The 20150-nt window shown below is 54.5% G+C and overlaps 2 protein-coding genes across 3 annotated transcripts; both read left to right on the top strand.

The window, feature by feature from the left end:
* Window positions 1–1086: 1086 nt before the first annotated feature.
* Window positions 1087–12044, top strand: LOC128058677 (interferon regulatory factor 4-like). 2 transcript variants are annotated; one of them, XM_052651169.1, is made up of 8 exons: window positions 1087–1560; window positions 7185–7374; window positions 7670–7770; window positions 8604–8700; window positions 8820–8885; window positions 9799–10170; window positions 10634–10752; window positions 10987–12044. In XM_052651169.1, the coding sequence occupies exons 1-8, from the start codon at window positions 1159–1161 to the stop codon at window positions 11095–11097; spliced, it is 1458 nt and encodes a 485-aa protein (XP_052507129.1). In that variant the 5' UTR covers window positions 1087–1158; the 3' UTR covers window positions 11098–12044. The 2 variants fall into 2 exon arrangements, with proteins under 2 accessions (XP_052507129.1, XP_052507128.1); XM_052651168.1 differs by having other exon boundaries at window positions 1088–1587.
* Window positions 12045–12177: 133 nt separating this feature from the next.
* FOXS1 (forkhead box S1) lies at window positions 12178–15058 on the top strand. The gene has a single exon (XM_052651171.1). It carries the CDS (start codon window positions 13805–13807, stop codon window positions 14795–14797), a length of 993 nt encoding a protein of 330 aa, XP_052507131.1. The 5' UTR covers window positions 12178–13804; the 3' UTR covers window positions 14798–15058.
* Window positions 15059–20150: the final 5092 nt, after the last annotated feature.

The raw sequence follows: 20150 nt of genomic DNA, 5'->3' as shown, positions 1-20150 counted from the left end.
AGGTACACACGAGGGACAGTGCCCAGCCTCTGGTCAGTGCTGGCCCCCATCTTGCTCAGTGCTGGCTGCAGGGAGGGCTGGTTTCTCCCTCTCAGAGCCTCAGTTTACCCAGGTACACAGCCAGCGTGGAGCAGTCTGAGCTCCTTGACCTTTTTCATATCACAGTCCCCCTTTGACAGTTTGATGAAAGATACGTGCGAGCTAAGTCACTTCAGTCATGTCTGACTCTGCGACCCTGTGGGCTGTAGCCTGCCAAGCTGCTCTGTCCATGGGATTTTACAAGCAAGAATACTGGAGTGGGTTGCTGTGCCCTCCTCCAGGGGATCTTCCCGACCCAGGGATTGAACCCTTGTCTCTTACGACTCCTGCATTGGCAGGTGAATTCTTTACCACTAGTGCCACCCAGAAAAAATACGTAGAGATGAAAAAATTGCATATACTTCTGGTGGGGGGGTCAGGGGGGTATCACAGTCCCCACCAGAAATCTATAAACTCTAGGTGCAGCTGTTGGGAGGCAGTGTGGGACACCGTTTAGGCTCTTGGACTCTGGGGGCAGAGTCCCGGATTCAGATACTGGCTCCCCCAGGCACTAACTGGGTGACCTCAGTCTTCTAATGACAAAATCAGTAATTTTACTCATCTCACATGCTGTTGAGATGTGAGCAATTGAGACACTGCAGGAAAGCCAGATCAAGCATCTCGGGGAGTGGTCAGAAGGGGACTCCCAGTATTTAAGGAAATATTTCTCCAAGGGTGGCTCATGGATCACCTGGATCAGAATCCCATGGGGGACTTGTTTAAAATTCACGTTCCCTGACTTATTGCCCAGGAAATCTGATTCTGCAGGTCTAGGTTGGAGGCTGGAAGTGTGCATTTTAAACCAGTCTCTGCCTCCCAGTTCTGCCAGGAGTTAGTTTGGTAGGTTCTATGTTTTTCCCACCTCTTCAGTCCTGGTCCTGGAAAGAGCCCAAGTTTCCCGGAGGCTGAGAAGAAAGGAAAACAGGTGCAGGGATGGAGCAAGGGACACCTTGGGTGCCCGCCACCCCCCGCCCCCAGTACCGCTCTAGGGACGGGTAGAACCCAGGGCTACTCCACCCTTACCCTCCAGTGGGTCTTGGCCTCCCAGGGTACTTCAGGCTGCCCACTGTGTGAGGACTGATGCCCTTCAGGCCAGGCGACACAGGGTGGGGCGAAAGGGCCTCCAGGGAGCAGAAAGGAAAGCGAAACTTCCTACCCAGACTTTCGCTTTCGCCGCCTCCGCGCTGTCCAGGTGGCCCCGGAGCGCGATCCCCTGTCGCCCTGGGGTTCAGTCACCCGCGCGCCCCAGACCTGGTTCCCGGAGCACTGCGTTCCCCTATGGCCGGCGACCCCTGGCGGAGGGACAAAGGGAAGGTCTCCGACAGCAGGCGACCCATGGCGGGGGCCGGGGGTCCCCTGCGCCTCCGAGAATGGCTGGTGGCGCAGATCGAGAGCGGGCGCTATGCGGGGCTGCGCTGGGAGGACGCAGGCAAGACCCTCTTCCGCATCCCCTGGAAGCACGCAGCCAAGCAGGGTTACCAGGTGCGGCAGGACGCTGCGCTCTTCAGGGTAAGGGAGTGGGGGCGGGGGTCCTAAGTTTAGTTCCCGGAGGGCTCTGTATGCACACGGTCCCAGCGCCTGGGGGCGACCTGATGCGCTGTTATCTCGGGCCACTCGCTCAGCCCTTAACCTCGGCTGTCTCTAGGTTGATGATAACGTTTTCTACGTATGGGAGACCCTCCCGTGGGTGCCTGCTATGTCGCTTCAGTTGTGTCCAACTCTTCGTCATGCCATGGACTGTAGCCCACCAGGCTCCTCTGTCCATGGGATTCTCCAGGCAAGAATACTGGAGTGGGTTGTCATGTCCTCCTCCAGGGGATCTTCCCAGACCCAGGGATCAATTCAGGAGTCTCTTATGTCTCCTGCATTGACAGGAGGGTTCTTTAGCACTAGCACCACCTGGGAAGCCCACCCTCTTAAAAGCGAATTAGCCAAGGGCTGCATGACTTGCACCGTCCTCACCCGCTAGGGTACTTCACCCTCTTCCTGGGGAAATTAGATACCACTGCCACAGATGGAAATTCCCTCCACTTCCCACCCCTAAACGGTTAACCCCAGCAACTTCGGGACATTTTCTGTGCTTCCCAACACCAGCCCTTCTCAGGGACCTCCTCCAGGAATGCCTTGTCTTTCTTCAGTCACCATTAACTTCCTCTCAAACTGTCTCTTTCCCATCAAGGTTTTAACTCGGATCTCTTCCATGAGCAATAAGCAACCAGCCACATCCCAGACCACTGCCACCATCCCAAACACCACAGCTACCTCCAGCTCCTGCTTCTCTGGTAGCTCCCCTCTACTTTCACAGGGTATAAAGCATCTAGAAAGGGCCTTCTGGTCATCAACTCCCTCACTCATAGCCCCTCAGCTCCTCCTCTCCCCACAGTCTGGCTTCTCTTTCTCCTGCTGATGTCACTAATTGTCTCTCAGAATGCCATTGCTATCATCTTCTTAGACACCCCCTCCCCCGCCTCAGTTGGTCTACATCTAGTGGTCCCCTCCTCCTCCTTGAAACAGTCTCACTTGGTTCCCAGGATCTCTGTGTGCCCACTCCACTCCCACCCTGACCTGTTCTCCTCCTGCCTTCCGGGCCCCTGCTTCTCAGCCTCCATCCCCTCTCCTCCTCTTTCCGTGTTTGCAGCACTCCCTCTTGGGCCTCCCTCCCGGTGTCCCACTCTCCTTACACAGCTTCAGCGTGGAGCCCAGTGTTTCCCAGCCTCCCCTCCAAGCCCCAAGCCTGTTAGTCCAGCACTCCCAGACCTCTCAAACTCAGCACCTCCTTAGGACCACACTTGTCAGCTCCCCGCTGCAAAATTGTTTTTCAAAATGGGAGATGGCATCACCCGCCACCCAGACTGCAGAACCAGGCACCTGAACCCTGGCTGCTCCCCTCTCTTCCAATCTCATTCTAACCCATTACCAAGGTGTTTGGCTCTTTCTGCAGAACTGCTCTTTCAGCCATCTACTTGGATCCATTCCCACCATCTCTCACCAGGACAACTGAGTGCCCTGCTTTCCCGTCCCTTGGCTCTCCCCTTTGTCCTCCAGAGGGATCACTCTAAATGTAAATCTTGCCTCTGCACTCCCCTCCTCAGATTCCTTCCCTTCCATGGCTTCCTGTTGCTCCTGTAATTAAGTCCCAACTCCTTACCAGGACCTCAGAGCCCTGCACAAACTGCTCCTCTTTGGCCTCTGTCCACCTCTCCCCACTCCCTCCCCAACTTCAGACCCAGCCAGATAGTTCTTTCACTTTCCAAACGGTTCCTGTGTCTCTCACTGGGAGACCTTTGTACATTCCGTTCCCCCTGCCTGGAACACCCTCTCCTCCTTTACCGGCCAAATCCCATCATGCTCAGCATAAACATCCCCTACTGAAGACAAGCCTCCCCTGATGTATTCATTTGTTTAAAGCATTGAGGAAGCTCTCAGTGCTTCTCCAAGTCAGCCCTGATCCCTTCTGATTCCTCCATTGAACAACTTTCCCTGTGAATTATAAGTGCCTTGTATGACTCTGCCTCCTCCAGCTGCCCATGGATGGTGACCCGGAGCACAATGCCTGGCCCACGGAAGGAACTCATTAAGTGTCAAACAGGTGGTTACCTGGCCTGTACCTTAAGGCTATGTGCTGTTCAGAAGTGGGAGATTCTGTGGACTGGCCCTCCCTGTCCCTCTTTGGGGGTGCTTTGACCCATCCTTCAACCCACTAGTGACACACACATGTGGCCCCCTGGCTTCATGCCCTCCTGGCACCTCAGAGCCCACAGGATAATGCTTGGCCTTCATAATCCAACTTCAGTCTGTCTTCTTCCTTAATTCCTCTTTTCCTTTCCCCCAACACATGCAGTAGATCCTCATTCTTCACAGATTGCATATTGACAAATTCTCTTGCTTGCTGAAATTATGTATAATCCCCCAATTGATATTCAAGGCACTTCTGCAGTCATTCACAGAATGGAAAAAAAAAACAAAACTGGGTCACCAATATGCACACTTCCAGCAGAGGCTGAACAAGGTGACAACCCCAGTTTCAGCTCTTCTACTGTCCTTTCACAGGTATCCTTTCAGAGACAATCTTTAGTGCCACATTTTTGATACTTTTTGTGCTTTCTGTTGGTGATTTCACTGTCTAAAATGACCCCGAAGCCCACACAGTGCTGAAGCTTTGTTAGGACTCCTGACACAGGAAGGGTGTGATGTGCCTTTTGGAGAAAATACCTGTATAAGGTAAGTTCCTTTCAGATGTGAGTTATAGTGTTGTTGGCCATCAGTTCACTGTAAATTAATCAACAGTTTATATTCAATAAGGTGTCCTTCAACAGAAACACACATAAAACAAGGTTATGTATTGACTAGTTGATAAACAGGATGTATTGACCAGTTGATGTACCAGAGGCGGACAAGGACTTAGCCTTGTATTTCCTTTAGGAGCGATAGTTCAGTGTTCCCTTACTCAGTGTATCTGTAAATTTTATGAAACACAACTACCATGAGTAATGAGAATCAACTATATACATACTCTCACATACATATGTCAGCTCGTCATACCAGGCTGCTCACTGTCCCCTGCGTGCCTCATGCTGCACTTTTGCTCAAGCTGTTATCCCGCCAAGAATATCACTTCACCTGGCTATTTCCTACTCATCCTTTAAGGCCAAATTCAGTCCATCCCACAAATATTTACTGAACATCTCTTGTGTGCCAAGCGCCACTCAATGTTCCCAAAGATCTCTCTCTCAGCTTGGTGATAGCAACCTGAGCCTTCAGCCCAGGTTACCTTTGAGTTAGAGCATCATGAATATAATGAACAAGTTCTGCAGTAAACAAGCACGGACTGTGTGCCAGGTGCTGTGCTAAGCATCTTACACAGACCACTCATCTTACACCTGCCACAACCACGTGAGGTTAGGTATTATTAGCACAGTTTACAGACAGCAAAATCCAGCCTTAAAGGTCTCCTCCCTGGCAAGAGACACCAACGCGGGCAATGTGGCTTTCGTCTGGTGTCCCAGTAAGCCTGGGATCTCCAAAAGCAATAACTGAGTGCGATTTATCAGTTAAATCACCCCCCCGCCCAATCCACCACTGATTCCTGAATGTGATCAATTCAAGCAAGACATCTCTTGTCTTCCCCTTTGACTACTCTGCTCCACACTGGCCTTCCTTGAAATCTAGCTCACCCCCATGGCCTTGGCCCTTGCTGTTCTTTGTACCTAGAACAGCCTTCCCCCAGTTCTTCATCAGACTCCTTCCTTCTTTTCAATCAGGCTTCAGCCCAAATGCCACTTGCTCCAAGAAGCCTTTTCTGATAACCCTCTCTAAAGCAGTCCCTCCCATTTTTTATTTATTTAGTTCCTCTACCATAACAGTTGGGCTTCCCAAGTGCCAAGTAGGAGGCAGAGGTTCAGTCCCTGAGTCAGGAAGATCCTCTGGAGAAGGAAATGGCAACCCACTGCAGTATTCTTGCCTGGGGAGTCTCGTAGACAGAGGAGCCTAGCGGGCTACAGTGCATGGGGTCGCAAGAGTCAGACACGACTGAGCCTCTGAACAGCAAACGGCAACCATAGCAGTCACTCTAATGTGTTTAATGAGTATCTTTGGTTTATACGTGTTCTTGCAAAGTGGGCATTGCTGTTTCGTGTGTGTTCTTATCTTAGGGACATCATCTTGTGTTGTAGGTCTTTCTGTATCTTACTTTGATTTCACTCAGAGTCAGCTCTGAAGATCTATTCTTGTTCTCTGTCCATCTAATTTGTTTCTAGATGCTGAACAGACTCGATAGTGGGTATCTATTACACACACACACACACACACACACACACACACCCCCATCTACTTTCCCAGGGATGGACACAAATTTTCTTTCCGGACCACAAATAACTGCAGTGAATCTGGTCCCTTCATGAGCTTCTGTGAGAATGCCTTGGGAACTGAAATTTCTGGTCACAGGCTATGCTTATACTTAACTGGACTAGGCATGCCTAAGTACCCTCCAGAAACTCTGCCCCCATTCCACTAACAGTGTCCACATCCCAGCCAGCTGGCTTAGCCAACTGGCTAAATTTTGTGAGCTTACAGCTGATATCTCATACTTTTATCTGCACTTCTGTGGCACTAATGAGTCACAACATCTTCTCCTATGCGCGTGGGCTACTGGTTTCCTCTTCTGTAAACCACCCATTGGTGTCCTTTGATAAGATTTTTTTTTCTTTCGGGGCTGTCCTCTGTTTCTTTTTGATTTGCAGGAGTTCCCATATGTTCTAGATCTTAGCCCCTTGCTGATTTCAGACTTTGCAAATTTTTTGCCTATGGTTCATGCCCTCAAACTTTTGTTTAAGAAACATTATCTGCCCCCTAGAAGATTTCTTCCTACATAATCTATTAGGTTTATGGTTTCACCTTACTTTTGTTTTTTTGGTCACCCGGAGTCCACTTTGTATGGTGCAGTAGATGTGGATTTCATTTACGGCTCTCCAGGTAGCAGGTCCAGAGAAGGCGATGGCACCCCACTCCAGCACTCTTGCCTGGAAAATCCCATGGGCGGAGGGGCCTCGTGGGCTGCAGTCCATGGGGTCGCTAAGAGTTGGACATGACTGAGTGACTTCATTTTCACGTTTCACTTTCATGTATTGGAGAAGGAAATGGAAACCCACTCCAGTGTTCTTGCCTGGAGAATCCCAGGGACTGGGGAGCCTGGTGGGCTGCCGTCTATGGGGTCGCACAGAGTCGGACACAATTGAAGTGATTTAGCAGCAGCTAGCAGGTCACTGCCATCATTTTCTGTCCCATTGTATTATTTATTTATTTCTCACAATCCATAATTTGGAATATAATTATTTCTTTTCAGCTGTTGGCAGCTGCCTTCTCCCATTAGACTTGCATTCCTTGAGAACAGGGATGTCTGTCTTGCTTCCCCTTCAGTCTATAACTTGAGCTTGCTCAAGGAGCAGGAGCTCAAAAGATAAGTGTTGGATGGAGGGAGGGAGGAACAGAGGAGCCTAGGGGCAGAGAGAGAGAGAAAAGGGTGGGAGCCAAGGCAGTCCTCATCCCTTTCCCTGGCACCAGCCCTGTCTCCCAGGTCATTCCTCCCCAATTCCCCTGCTTATCCCCAGGCCTGGGCCATATACAAGGGCAAGCACCTAGAGGGCATTGACAAGGAGGATCCCTCTACCTGGAAGACACGGCTCCGCTGTGCCCTCAACAAGAGTGCTGACTTCTGTGAAGTACCTGAGCGCAGCCAGCTGGACATCTCCAACCCCTATAAGGTCTACAGGCTCCTGTCTGATGGTGCCCACGACCCAGGTACCATACTGCCCCCTGGAGGTAGAAGCTTAGAATGGCTCTCTAGGCAATAAGGACTCCACCTTGCCCATCTGTAAAATGGGAAAGAGTGAACTTACTGAGCTTAAAATCATGGGCTGGTAAACATAGAAGGCTGCTTAAAGTTTATCTCCCCATTCCAAAAAGAGGAAACTGAGGCCCAGAGAGAGGTGAGCCTTGCCTGAGATCATGCAGTGAGCTGGGATCATCTCAGACAAGGTTGAAGCGATTCACCTTGGGGCCCATGAAACCACAGACTGTTTCTTGCTCCATCCAGTTACCAGGGCTTGTGCTCCCAGTAAAGAGGAGGGCATTCTTCAGAGCCAGCAGAAGCCCCCCGGAGGAGTGACAGAGCCAGGCTGCAGGACAGAAGAGCAGGTCAGCATGTCCTTCTAACCCCTGCAACCTTGCCAACCCAGTCACCTCACACCCATGCCACCCCCTCTACAATCTCCAGTGCATCACCTCATCCTCTCCACCAGGTCTTGGCCATCATTGTCCCCATCCCTCTATCAGCTCTGCTTCCTACCTCTTCTCCATCTCTGCTATCACTTTCAGCTCCTTCATTCTATTCTCCTTAACTCCACCATCTCTGTCCCATTGTCTCCATCACCTTCACCTCCATCCCTCATGTGCATCAATCCTATTTTCTCCCATTTCACCCCCTCTCCCCTGTTATCACTGCGTCTATCAGTGTGTCCCCACTCATGCCACCAAATCCAGTTCCACCATTGTATTCCCTTCACCTTCATCACCTGTAGCTCTCTATCATCTCCCGTCATCTCTGTCTCCATCATTGTCTGCATCGCTCTTACTCCACCCCAACATGTCTCCTCCTTCATCTACAGTCCATTGCTCCATCCCCATCACCCTATTAGCCTGGTTCATTCCACTGTCCCCCGGGTGCCGTTCCATCCATCGCTCTGTCCCCCCATTTCTGTCACTCCATCTCCTAATTCACTCCTAGCACTTCTCTCCCTACCACAATGAATTTCATCTCTGACCCCATCATCTCCAAAAACCCCATCAACTCTCTCTTTACCTCTGTGGGGAAAAAGAATCTTCAGCTCTGAAACCTCAAAGTGCCTATTAACCCCAGCTGCCCTCCATTCTGCCCAGACCTCCATCTGCCCCAGTGCAGACTGTCTGGGAACTCCTGTGGCCCACAGGTCTCATCTCCTACCCTTACCACCCTTCATCCCAATGCTCAGGATGTATCCGGATTAGTCACAGAGGATAAAGACAAGGAGCAGCCCTCCAGGCTAGCCCAGCAGGACTTCCTGCTCCCAAGCCCTTTGGCTGACCACAGTAAGGACTGGGTCTCCTCACCCAACCCTGCCCCCTCCCTGGCCTCTTCTGTGACCTTGTTGTAAGGGTAAAGGCACCCAGGGTGAGACAATGCCTTATTGCTTTTTCTCCTTCCCCAGGCTACCAGGCACAGAATCCCGTTCACCCCTGGAGCCCTTTGCCCTCTGAAGATTTCAGCAACCCTGGTAAAGAACTGGAAGGCCCTCTCCTCTGACCACTGTGCAGAACTGGGGAAGGCCCAGGATTGAGGCCAAATAGCCTCTGTCTCCCACCCAAAGCACCCATGCAGACTCCAGATAACAAGAGCGAACATTTGTTGAGGGCTATGGCAACCCACTCCAGTGTTCTTGCCTGGAGAATCCCAGGGACGGTGGAGCCTGGTGGGCTGCCGTCTATGGGGTCACACAGAGTCGGACACGACTGAAGCGACTTAGCAGCAGCAGCAGCAGCAGCAGCAGTAGCTTATGCCAGGCATCCTTCTAAGTCTCCCCACAGCCCTGTGAGATAGATACTGCCATTCCTGTCATTTCACAGATGCAGAAGCCAGACACAGAGATTAAGAACCCTGCCCAAAGCCACACAGTAACCTTGCGAAAGTTGCTAAGAGGCCACAGTTCCTAAGTGGCAGTGAGAGATCAGAATCCAAGGGCCTGGCTGCAGAGCCCACAGCCCTAACCACTGAGCTTCCTGCTAACTGGAGGCTGCTGTTTTATTGTTGTTGCTATTATTATTATTTCTTCCAGCACTAAAATCCTTGCTGGGAAGACGCTCCTAGAATTCCAGAAACTGGGGCTAGGAGGGCAGCAGTATCACGCCCTCATTGTACTACTGATAGCTCCAAACTCTGATTTTGAAGCTCAACTACCAGTTCCATCCTGGTAGTTAGAAGTATGTATCCGTTGAAAGTAGTTACACTGGAAGCTGCAATTATATACTACCACCACCACTACTGCTAGAATTATTATCACTTAACGGGAGAGAGTGTCAGAAATTCCTGAGGTGGGGGCCGGGAGGACCGCTGGGTCCCCTGCCCGGTTGTGTGGATGGAGGGGGAGCCGGCGCCGCCAACGCCGGGCGCGCCCGCTCCCTTTCCCGCAGATTGCTGGCTGCACGTGCGGCTCTTCTACCGCGCGGAGCTGGTGCGCGAAGCCACAGCGCTGGCGGCCGAGGGCTGCAGCCTGAGCCCGCGCGCGGCCACCGCGGCCGCCGAGCGACTGCTGGGGCCGCCGCCGAGGGTCGCGCAGGTTCGCTTCCCGGAGCCGCCGGCCAGCGCCCACGTGCTGCGGCGCCTGCTGCCCCACCTGGAGCGCGGCGTGCTGCTGTGGGTGGCGCCCGAGGGCGTCTTCGCCAAGCGCCTCTGCCAGGGCCGCGTGTACTGGCGCGGCCCGCTTGCCCCGCACCGCGCGCGGCCCAACAAACTGGAGCGCGAGCGCACCTGCCAGCTGCTCGACACGCGCCGCTTCCTCGCGGGTAAGAGCGCGACAGTCGGGCCACGGGTTTGAGAATTCTGGGCCTGGGATGGACCTGAAAACAAAGGACATGACACGGAAACACCGAGAGTGGGAACGAATACGGACATGGGCCTGCAGGAGGTGGAGGTGTAGGCTTGTGGCAGGCTTGGGGCGCTGGGTGTGGGACAGAAGCCTAGGACTTGGGCACGTGTTGTCTTAGGGCATTAAGCATAAGGTGGGCATTGGGGCACTGGGCGCAAGATAGGCATTGGTGAGTGGCAGTGGGCATGATAGTGAGCCGAGGGCACGAGGCACAGGGCCTGAGAATTAGCAGCGAGACATGAGACAGGCATAGGGATGTGGAAGTGGGCCTGGGCACATGGGGGATGTGGATTTACAGGGCATGGTCAGGAGATATGAGCACAAGGTGGGCATCAGATGGGATCCTCCCACCCCAGACCCCACCATCTCGGTGCCCGTAGAACTGCGAGCCCACCTACAGGATGGTCGCCCAGAGCCCGAATACCAGATCCGGCTGTGCTTTGGCGAGGAGTACCCAGGGCCCCCGGACCAGCCCGAGGATCGGCTCATTATGGCCCATGTGAGTCACTTTCCACACCAGCGGAGAACCACGCCCCCACCCAGCCCCTCTAAATAGCCTCTCACTGCTCCCTCCAGTCCCAGCTCTGCCCCTGACCTGCCATATGACCTCTGATCTGGAAGACCTCCTGTGTGAAAATGCATGTGGAGATGGGTTGTCACTCCCCACGCCTCAACAAAGTGGGTGGGTTAGGAGAAGTTTGGCTCATTCCTCCACCTCACTCCCACCCCGCAGGTGGAGCCAGTCTTCGCCAGGGAACTCCTCCTGCACTCGAAGATCCACGGCCAGGTGCCCGGGTGGCAGGTTCCCAGCCTAGCATCCCCGACAGCATCAATCACCCTCTGATGCAGCTGAGTCAGCCCTAAGCGGCTTCTTCTTCATACCATACCCACTAAAACAACTCCCCACAGGGTATAGATCCCACCCTAGTCCTGCCCCAACTGAGCCAGGGGATTTAAAGTAGGTTGGGACAGTGGAAGCCAGTCACCGCCTTCAACCACTCAGCCACCAAGCTGGAGCCTGGGAACCAGGCGCAGAGATAGACAGCTGGACCTGAGGCATCAGGCTTGGAAATCAAACTCAACCTTGAGGCTCCAGAAATAACAATTAGGACAGAAACAAGGCTTGATCTTTTTGTTGAGAGTCGGACATGTCTACACTGGTTTACCTAAAGCAGACTCTAACTGCAGTTGATCCGTTATAAAGTTTGCTTAAAGCTGAGTTTACTGGGAGTTCCCTGGCACTCCAGTGGTTAGGACCCTGCACTTCCACTGCTGGGGGCCCAGGTTGGAGGGATCCCTTGTCGGGGAACTAAGATCCTTCAAGCCCCACAGTCTGGCCAAAAAAAAAAAGGGGGAGGGGAGGGGTGGCTGAGTTTACTAATAATTAAACCCTTGGTATGGTTTAGACTGAAGCCCAACCAGTAACAGAACTGTCACACTTCTGAGGGATTCTGAGTTTCCAGACCCTCATTCCACCTGCCACAAGTCTCTCTTCTTTGGAGGGGGTAAGAGGTAGTGGGGGTCGGGGCTCCCAAAACAGAGGACTTGACCTGAACTTGGGGCTTTGAATGCTAACCACTAAACCGCCACCTGTAGATACTGACTTTGGAGAACCTGAGGCAGGCCTAGGATAGGAACCTAAGTGGGAGCCAGGAGTCCATCCCATGCCCAAGCCCCACCAATTTTTGCAAAATGTGAGTTGTAGGGAGTCTGTGAGAATTGGGAGGGAACCCGCTCCACCATGAAGGCAGTGACCCTGCCTTGTCAGTAAAGTCACTGTTTTCTACCCCAGATATCAGACCTTTTACCTTTTCTGATTTCTGACTTTATTTATGGGAGTTCTCTTACAGATGGCAATGTAATAAATTTTTCAGTGATACATAAATAAGCCACTTTTACAGAGGAGAAACTGTGTGACTCCACAAAGGACAGAAGTCAGTCAAATCACTATTTTTAAAATTCATTCTACAAATGTTTATTGAGCACCTACTCTGTTTCAGGCAAATGCTGCACACCAGGGATAGAGCAGACCATGGTCCCTATTCTCTTGGGGGTCACAAACCTGTTTTGCAGCGGTGGCCCGGTAACTGTCCTCTACCCCTGCCCCTCACAGAAGGAGTAGCATTAAGGAGGTCCAGACTTCTGAGTTGAAATCACAGCTTTGGTCTCTCACTAGCTGTGCCACCTCAGGCAAGGCACTTAACTTCTCTAAGCCTCAGATTCCTCATCTACTCTGAGGGCCTCTGGAGCAGAGTCAGTCTGAGAAGCAACTGTCGAGAGGGGAGAGCAGCTGGCCTAGCATGTCAGTGGCACGCAGGAGGTGCCGGCTGACTTGGTTTGCTTGGGGCTGGGAGAGCACGGTGGAGGTTGCTTCATCCTTCAGAAGCCTTGACTGTCCTGGGCTTCGCTGTACCCCCAGCCTAAGGCTGCAGCTATCGGAGAAACTCAAGGTGACAGTCCTCGTCATGACCAAACCCTTACTCGGTGCCAGAACTCTAAAAGGGCACTGGATTCTGTGTAAGCTTTACCACAGCCTGGACAACTGCAGAGTCATCAGCTCCATTTTAGAGATGGGAAACTGAGGCTCAGCCAGAGAATTGGTTGAGAGCGTCTGGGAAGGGGGATGTCTCTGGCCTGAGGTCTGTCCTCCCCATACTAGTCACTAGAGGGCGCCAGCGCCCAGCAAGCCAGGTTTGGGCTGGCTCTCATAACCACCCTAGATGCCCCACCTCTTGCAGACCCCAGTGCTAGAAGGGCAGGGAACAGTGTGACCCCGAGTGCTCTGCACTGCGGGGAGGAGAAAGAGAATCACGGGCCTGGGAGGACGAGGAAAGGAGAAAGAGGAAACCAGAGGTGGGGATTCAAGAGGCCCCTGAGGCTCTTCTCACAAAGCTCCCTGTGCTTGAGCCACAGATCCTACTTCTGCTCTCTCCTGAGAGTGTCTCTGTGTGTGTGTCTCCCTCGTCTTGTCTTGGTGGATTTCTCTCTCTTGTTCAGTGATTCTTTTTCTGTGCTCTGCGCACGTGCGCCCGTGTATGGGGCTGGCTCTCAGTGTCTCCCCTTTCGCGTCCACTTGCTGTCTCTTGTCTCCGCCTGTCTCCTCTGTGTGTTCCTGTCTCCCTCTTATTATGTCCCCGCCTCTCTTCCTCTCTGTCCTGCCTTTCTTCATTCTCTCTATCTCTGCCTGGATCTCTTTTGGTTTCTGTCTCTGTCTCGCCCAGGTGCACATCCCATCCGTCCTCCACCACCACCACCAGCCAGCACACGTGGGCTGAGGGGCTCAGTCCCTTCCCTCCCGTGTCTCCTCACCCTGGGCAGCTGCTCACAGCTTCCCAATCCTGGCCTCTCCTGCCCGCCCCTCTTGAGCCTGGGGGGAGGGGAGCGAGGGAGGAAGGGAGGGCAGCCTGGCGGGCCCACCCCTTCTTGCCTTTCCAGGCTGGGAGGCTGGGCCAGTGGGCCTTTTAACCAGCCTGGGCAGGCTGTGCCGGACACCAGCCCTGGACATCGTGCCTGGCCTCTGCGGTTCCGGCAGCCCGGCCAGCCCGGCCAGCATGCAGCAGCCGCCCCCACCCGGGCCCCTGGCCCCTGCGGCCGAGCCAACCAAGCCTCCTTACAGCTACATCGCCCTGATCGCCATGGCCATCCAGAACTCTCCAGGGCAGCGGGCCACACTCAGCGGCATCTACCGCTATATCATGGGCCGCTTCGCCTTCTACCGCCACAACCGGCCGGGATGGCAGAACAGTATCCGCCACAACCTGTCACTCAACGAGTGCTTTGTCAAGGTGCCCCGCGATGACCGAAAGCCAGGCAAGGGCAGCTACTGGACGCTGGACCCTGACTGCCATGACATGTTCGAGCATGGCAGCTTTCTGCGCCGCCGCCGGCGCTTCACCCGACGGGCAGGTGCCGAGGGCGCCAAGGGCCCCACCAAAGCACGCCGTGGACCCCTCCGAGCCACCAGCCAGGACCCAGGAGCCCCCGACGTCGCAGCTAGCAGACAGTGCCCATTCCCACCGGAGCCACTGGAACCCAAGGGCCTAAGCTATGGGGGTCTGATGGGGGCCTTGCCAGCCAGCATGTGCCCGGCCACCACTGATGCCAGACCTCAGACACCCTCAGAGGCCAAGGAGATCCCCACGCCCAAGGCTGCAGGCCCAGGGGAGCTCCCTGTGGCTACCTCGTCTTCCTCGTGCCCTGCTTTTGGCTTTCCCACCAGCTTCTCTGAGGCTGAGGGGTTTAGCAAGGCCCCTGCACCCCTCTTGACCCCCGAGGCCACCATCGGGAGCAGCTACCAGTGCCGGCTGCAGGCGCTGAATTTCTGCATGGGGACTGACCCAGGACTCGAGCACCTCTTGGCCTCAGCAGCCCCCTCGTCTGTACCATCCACCCCTCCAGCCTCCCTCCGGGCCCCGCTGCCCCTGCCAGCTGACCCCAAGGAACCCTGGGTTGCAGGCAGCTTCCCTGTCCAGGGAAGCTCCAGCTACCCATTGGGGCTGACCCCCTGCCTGTACCGGACGCCAGGAATGTTCTTCTTTGAATGAAGGCCAGCCGGCCTCAGGCCGTCCCTGCATAGCCCCTGCCAACTACGCCCTCCAGGTTGAGCCTGACTCTGGGATCTGGGGAGCTCTCAAAGGACGCGGGCCTGGCAAGCCCACGACATCTGGGACAGAAAGCCAAGATTGCAGCGGTGAACACTCAGCCAGCCCTAGGGCCTCTGGACAGACTTGGGGGTGAGGGGAAGCAGGGCCCCCTGGGGATTTACTCTGTGGCTCTCAGGGCCAATAAAGCCAGTGTGATGATGAGGGTCAGTCTGCTGGATGGTTGGCAGCTGAATACCAGGACGCCTGGTTCCATGTGGAGTGGGTGTGGTCGTGGGGTTGAATGGCAGGGGCAGGGGACCCCAGATAGATATGTCTCGCATGAGGCTCTCTACTGCTGGGGACTTTCTCAGGAGGTTTCCCAGGAAGGCAGGGGAAGGGGGAGCAGGGAGTGGGAGAGAGAGAGAGGAGGGATCCAATCAGGAGAGATGCCCAGCAGGGTTGGGGCTGGGCGGCACTGAGGGGCTGACCCTCCAGCCCCAAAATCTGTGACTCGGCTCCCTCATGATGAGCAGCCACAATACCTGTGACCATTTGTGGTATTTATCCTGTCCTGGGCTCATATATATCTTCTCATATATATATGTGTGGTACAGAATGTTATCCCCATTTTACAGTGGTAGAAACTGAGGCTCAAAGAATTTGGGGCTCACTAGCTCTGGCTCCAAATGGCAAATGAGTGGCAGAGAAGAAATCCAAACCAGGTCTGTGTGGCTCTACCCGCCCCCACCCCCACCCCCCAACAACCAATCCTAACTTGCAGTTTGAGTGAGGCTGCAGGGTGGCACATAGGGTGACCCCCTCAGAGGGAGGGGGGCATTTTTTGATGCCTGGCGTGCCAGGGCTAAAAAGCCACCCCTCACCCCTAACACAGACAGGGAGCCCAAGGCTCAAAAGGCAGGCACACTTCCCTTGTCTGGATTTCCCATGTGACTGGGAGACCTCCCTGAGCCAACAGCTCTCTGAAGTCTCCTGGTGTCTCTTTAAGAAAACATTTCCCTTAAAGTGGGAGGGGGTGGCTATCCAGGGTATAGCTCAGAAGAGGCTGAGCCCTGACCTTTGACCTTCTTCAGCTGCCCCCTTGGGTGGAAGCAGAAGTGGGTATATTCATGTCCCCCATCAGAGGAACAGACTTAGAGACCTGAAACCTCACTCTTCCCACACCTTCCAACACCAGGCTTGCTGAAGCCGATGGCTTTCTTCTGGGACCTCAGTCCCCCGTCTGGATCATGGGTGTAGGGAGAGAAGACAGGAGCCAAGGATTCTTTGCTGGAGGCTCTTGGGTCCCACGAGATGATACCCAGGAGGCTAGAGACCCCTTCATCAGTCAGGCAGCCCAGTTCCCTCCAGAAACCCCCCTCTCGGGCAGGCAGCCACGCTGGCTTCAGTCTCTGCGGCTCCCTCCTCCCTCAGCCAGTCCCCTGAGGCCTGGGAGGAAGCGAGCCCGGCTGGACGGCCCCAGCTGTCTGGTTCCCACAGACTCCAGAGCTGGGGTGGAGGGGGGATCTGCAGGGTGGGAGGCTCAGTGCGGCCAGAAGGGGGTGGGGAAATGCCTGGCCAGTTTGGGGACCCTCCCCACCGTGTGTGCGGGCCACAGCCTGGAACCCATGGAGCAGCGGGGGGACGTCGTGTCCCATTTGGGTGGCCTTGTGGCCGAAAGGGGACAGGATGGAGCCCCATGAGTGCAGGGCAGGGCGAGGAGAGGTTCACACCACAGGGTGTGCCTGTGTGGGTCAGTACGACTCAGGGTGTGTGTGTGAGAGAGAGAGAAAGAGAGATGCTCAGAGACAGAGACAGGGACAGATTCAGGGGGCAGGGGTCCTATCTCAGCTGGATCAGAGAAAGAGGCCGCTGCCGGCGCCGTTCCCTGTGGTGCATTCCTGTGGAGGCCCGGTGACCCCAGTCCCTTCCCAGCCTGTGTCCTGGAGCCAGTAAGAGGATGGGGAGGCCGGCCCAACAGGAGGAGAGCCGAACCCTCGGCATCCTGCTCCACCCACCCCTGGAGGAGGTTTAGCATCTGACTGGGACGGGGGCTTGTGGAGAAGAAACTGCACCCCCAGCCCCCATTTGTGGTAGGGGAACAGGCAAAGGGGTCAGCCACACCCAGAGCTGGGCGAGCCCCCTCCATGTCCCTCTCAGGTCCCCTCAAAGAGTCCAGAAGTGAAGATGGGCCCCTCAGCCCCAGTGCCTAAGCAGGACCCTGGGCTCAGAGCCTGCCTTGGACTTGCCATGTGAGCCTGGACCGGCGCCCATCTCTCTAGGCCCTGATTTCATTCCTTTTGCCCGATGAGGGGGTTGCAGTCAGGAAGGCACAGCCTGACTCTTTGAACCCAAATCCCAGGGTGGGGCTGACCTGGGGGACATACTGGAAGGGGTCCCCTCCCAGAGGCGCTAGACCAGGAAGACCAGACACCATGGTCTCACGTTACCCTCTGCCTGCCTGCTGCCCAGCCCGGGGACCCCACCCACTGGGCATCCTGCCCTCACATACTTTCCGTGACCAACAGACACCCTCCGGCTCCTGCCTAGCCACCCCCACCTGACGGGAAGGACCGTGCTCAGCAGAGACTTGGAATCCCTAAGCTGGGCTGACCCAGAGAAAGCACCTCAGCACAGATGGAGAGACCAAGGCCAGAGAAGGTAAGTGATGTGCCCAAGGCCACACAGCAGGGCAGGAGTACCCCTCTGCTGCCTTAACTGTATAGCTCTTAGGGGATCAGGAGCCTCTCCTGATTCTCCACACTGGAGGCTGGCCTGTCTCCAGGAGGGGCTCCCAACCTCCACTCCTTCTCAGCAGGTCAGAGTGCAAAAGGGTGCTGAGTGGCCTGAGTCGAGTCAGGCTAAATCAAATCTAAAACAGTAAAACCAGTGGTACTTCAGAATATTCCAGAGTCTTTCATCACAGCGACTCAGATTCTTGGACTATCAGAGCTGAAAGGGCGTCTCCCGCCCCATTTCTGAATCCCCTCCACACCAGGCAGTGCGTATCACGTGGGGTGCCTTCAGAGCTGGCCTCTTCCCACCCAAGTTTGGCAGCTCTGAAGGGCTGTCAGGAAGTTCTTCACCTGCTGGTCCTTTGGTCTCTGCTCTCTCTGCCTCCAGGGAGGCTGCCCCCACCCACAGGGCTGGGCCTTCCTCAGCTGCTTCTCCACCCTCCACATCTTATCTCCCCCTCGCCTCTCCGCCCACCCGCTTCCTTCCCTGGTTTACAGCATTCCACTGCCCAGAGTTCCAGGCTCCTTCCCACACCCCAGACAGAGCCTGGGCCAGGGTGGGGAGACCCTCTCCCTTAGAGCGTGGGCCCTCTGGGGCCACCACAGTGATGAGGAGGACGGGAGAGGCTGTGTCAGCTAGCCTGGCATGTCTACCTACTGGGAATGTACAAACCCAGGAATCTAATCCTCGGCCAAAACATCCCCTCCTATCACTCCTAAGAGGCCAGGCTGCCAGAGGCAGTAGGCACAGCAGCTAAGAGCAAGGGCTCTGGACCCTAGCTGTCTGGCTTCAGGTCCCAGTTGTCCCTTCCCAGCTGTGTGATCTTGAGCAAGTTGCTTCCCCTCTCTGGGTTTCCCTCATCTGAAAAATGTGGATTTACTAACAGTGCCTACCTCCATGGGATTGTTGCTAGGATTACATGAATTAATATTTGCAAAGTGCTTTGAACAGGGTCTGGTCCATGCAAACAGCAATGTGTGTGTTTAAGCAAAATAAATACGTGGGTTCTGGGGGCTTGTCTTCTTAACCTGGTTTACCCCCCAGGGGAGGCTGTAGCTACTGTGGAGGTTGGGGGTGTGTGTGTAGGGAGAGGAGAGATTGTTCTGAGATGAAGCTTTGGATTCAATTCCTGGCATCTTCACTTCCTTGCTGTATGACCTTGAACAAGTAGATTCACCTCTCAGAGTGCTAGTTTCTTCATCTGTAAAATGGAGCAAGATTTCAGTTCTCAAGGACTGGCATATGGGAAAATCTCATCTTGCACAATATGTGTACAATTCAGTCAACATGAATGAAATTGGATGCCTGAAATTAACACTACATGGTATGTCAACTCCCGAAACACGAAAGAGCCCCGCTGGAGGGCCTTGTACCCTCAGCCCAGTCCTCTCTGCCCCTTTCATTGGCAAAACTGTCCCTGAGGGTCCAGACCCCGAGGTGCCTAATCCCGCCCTGCTGGTAACTGGGTGGTGACTCAGGGAGGTAGCTGGTGGGGCTAAAGGAAGTGGTTCTGGGCTAAAAACAGACCAGAGGCTCATTTAGTCCCACAGTCAGCCAGAACCCTGCCTTTGACCCCCGGAAAGGCTGCCTCCTCCAGACCGCAGTCCTCAGGGTGCCCTGATCTCTCTGGGAGACCAAGAGGAGGCTGACTCTCCCGAGTGAGTTAAGGCAGCTGAGTCCTCTAAGCCTTTGCACTCGCTGTTTCCTCCCCCTGAAAAGCTCACTCCCCGTGGCTGACTTCTTAGCATCCAGAGGCCAAGTTGAATATCACTTCCTGGGAGAAGCCTCCCCTCACCCTTTGATTTGAATGGATGTCTCTAGATTTTTTCCCCATCTCTGCATCCCATGTGTTTCCTCCACCTGGCGCCTACTGTAATGTGGAAATATGCATCTCTGTGTGTATTCACTTTTTCTTATATCTCTGCCTTAGTGTCATAAGCCTCTGGGGCCAGGGGTTCGGTCTGCTTTATCTACTTTATCCACTTCTCCAACCCACTGACTGGCATGTAACAGGCCCTCAATAAAGGTGTGCTGGGGGATAAAAGGATAAATCCATTTGCCATGGATTAAATCTCAGAGAATCCTCCAGAGGCTCCTGGTCAGAGCCAGAGGCCAAGCTCTCAAAGGCCTGTATGATCCGGCTTTGGTTCCTCTTGCACTCTCTCCCACCCTCACTCCAAACAGGCTTTGCACTTGCTCATCCTTCTGCCTGGACCAGTCTTCCACGAACACCCACAGGACTCACTCCCTGACCACCACGTCCCCCACCCACCCCACCAACTCATTCTAAGTTCGTTATTGCCGCCCAGTGTCTGTCTCCCAGGAAGGAAGTTCCATGAGGCCAGGAGTTTTTGTCTATTGGTTGCTTGTCCTCTACACCTGGAATGGTGTCTGGAACAGAGTAGGGACTGGAGAGAGTTGTGGAACACACGTGAACTCAGCAGCCTGGCCAGGTGCTTGATCTCTACATCTCAGGTCACTTTTGCTTTGACCCCAGGAGGCAGGTACTATCATCCCATTTTACAGACAGGAAACTGAGGCTCAGAGAGGGTGCACAGGTCCACGTGAACCCCATTCTGCC

This window comes from Budorcas taxicolor, chromosome 13 (genome assembly GCF_023091745.1).
Source record: "Budorcas taxicolor isolate Tak-1 chromosome 13, Takin1.1, whole genome shotgun sequence".
Classification (NCBI taxonomy): Eukaryota; Metazoa; Chordata; class Mammalia; order Artiodactyla; family Bovidae; genus Budorcas; species Budorcas taxicolor.
The sequence above is the reverse complement of the archived record's forward strand: the minus strand, read 5'-3'. Positions and strand labels throughout refer to the sequence as shown.

Bases quoted from the DNA above. Each gene is read 5' to 3' on its own strand.
- LOC128058677 (XM_052651168.1), top strand. From the start codon at position 1,159: ATGCCCTTCAGGCCAGGCGACACAGGGTGGGGCGAAAGGGCCTCCAGG. The intron at 1,588-7,184 runs GTAAGGGAGTGG...GCTTATCCCCAG, and splicing joins AGGACGCTGCGCTCTTCAGG to GCCTGGGCCATATACAAGGG. The intron at 7,375-7,669 runs GTACCATACTGC...TGCTCCATCCAG, and splicing joins TGATGGTGCCCACGACCCAG to TTACCAGGGCTTGTGCTCCC.
- FOXS1 (XM_052651171.1), top strand. From the start codon at position 13,805: ATGCAGCAGCCGCCCCCACCCGGGCCCCTGGCCCCTGCGGCCGAGCCA.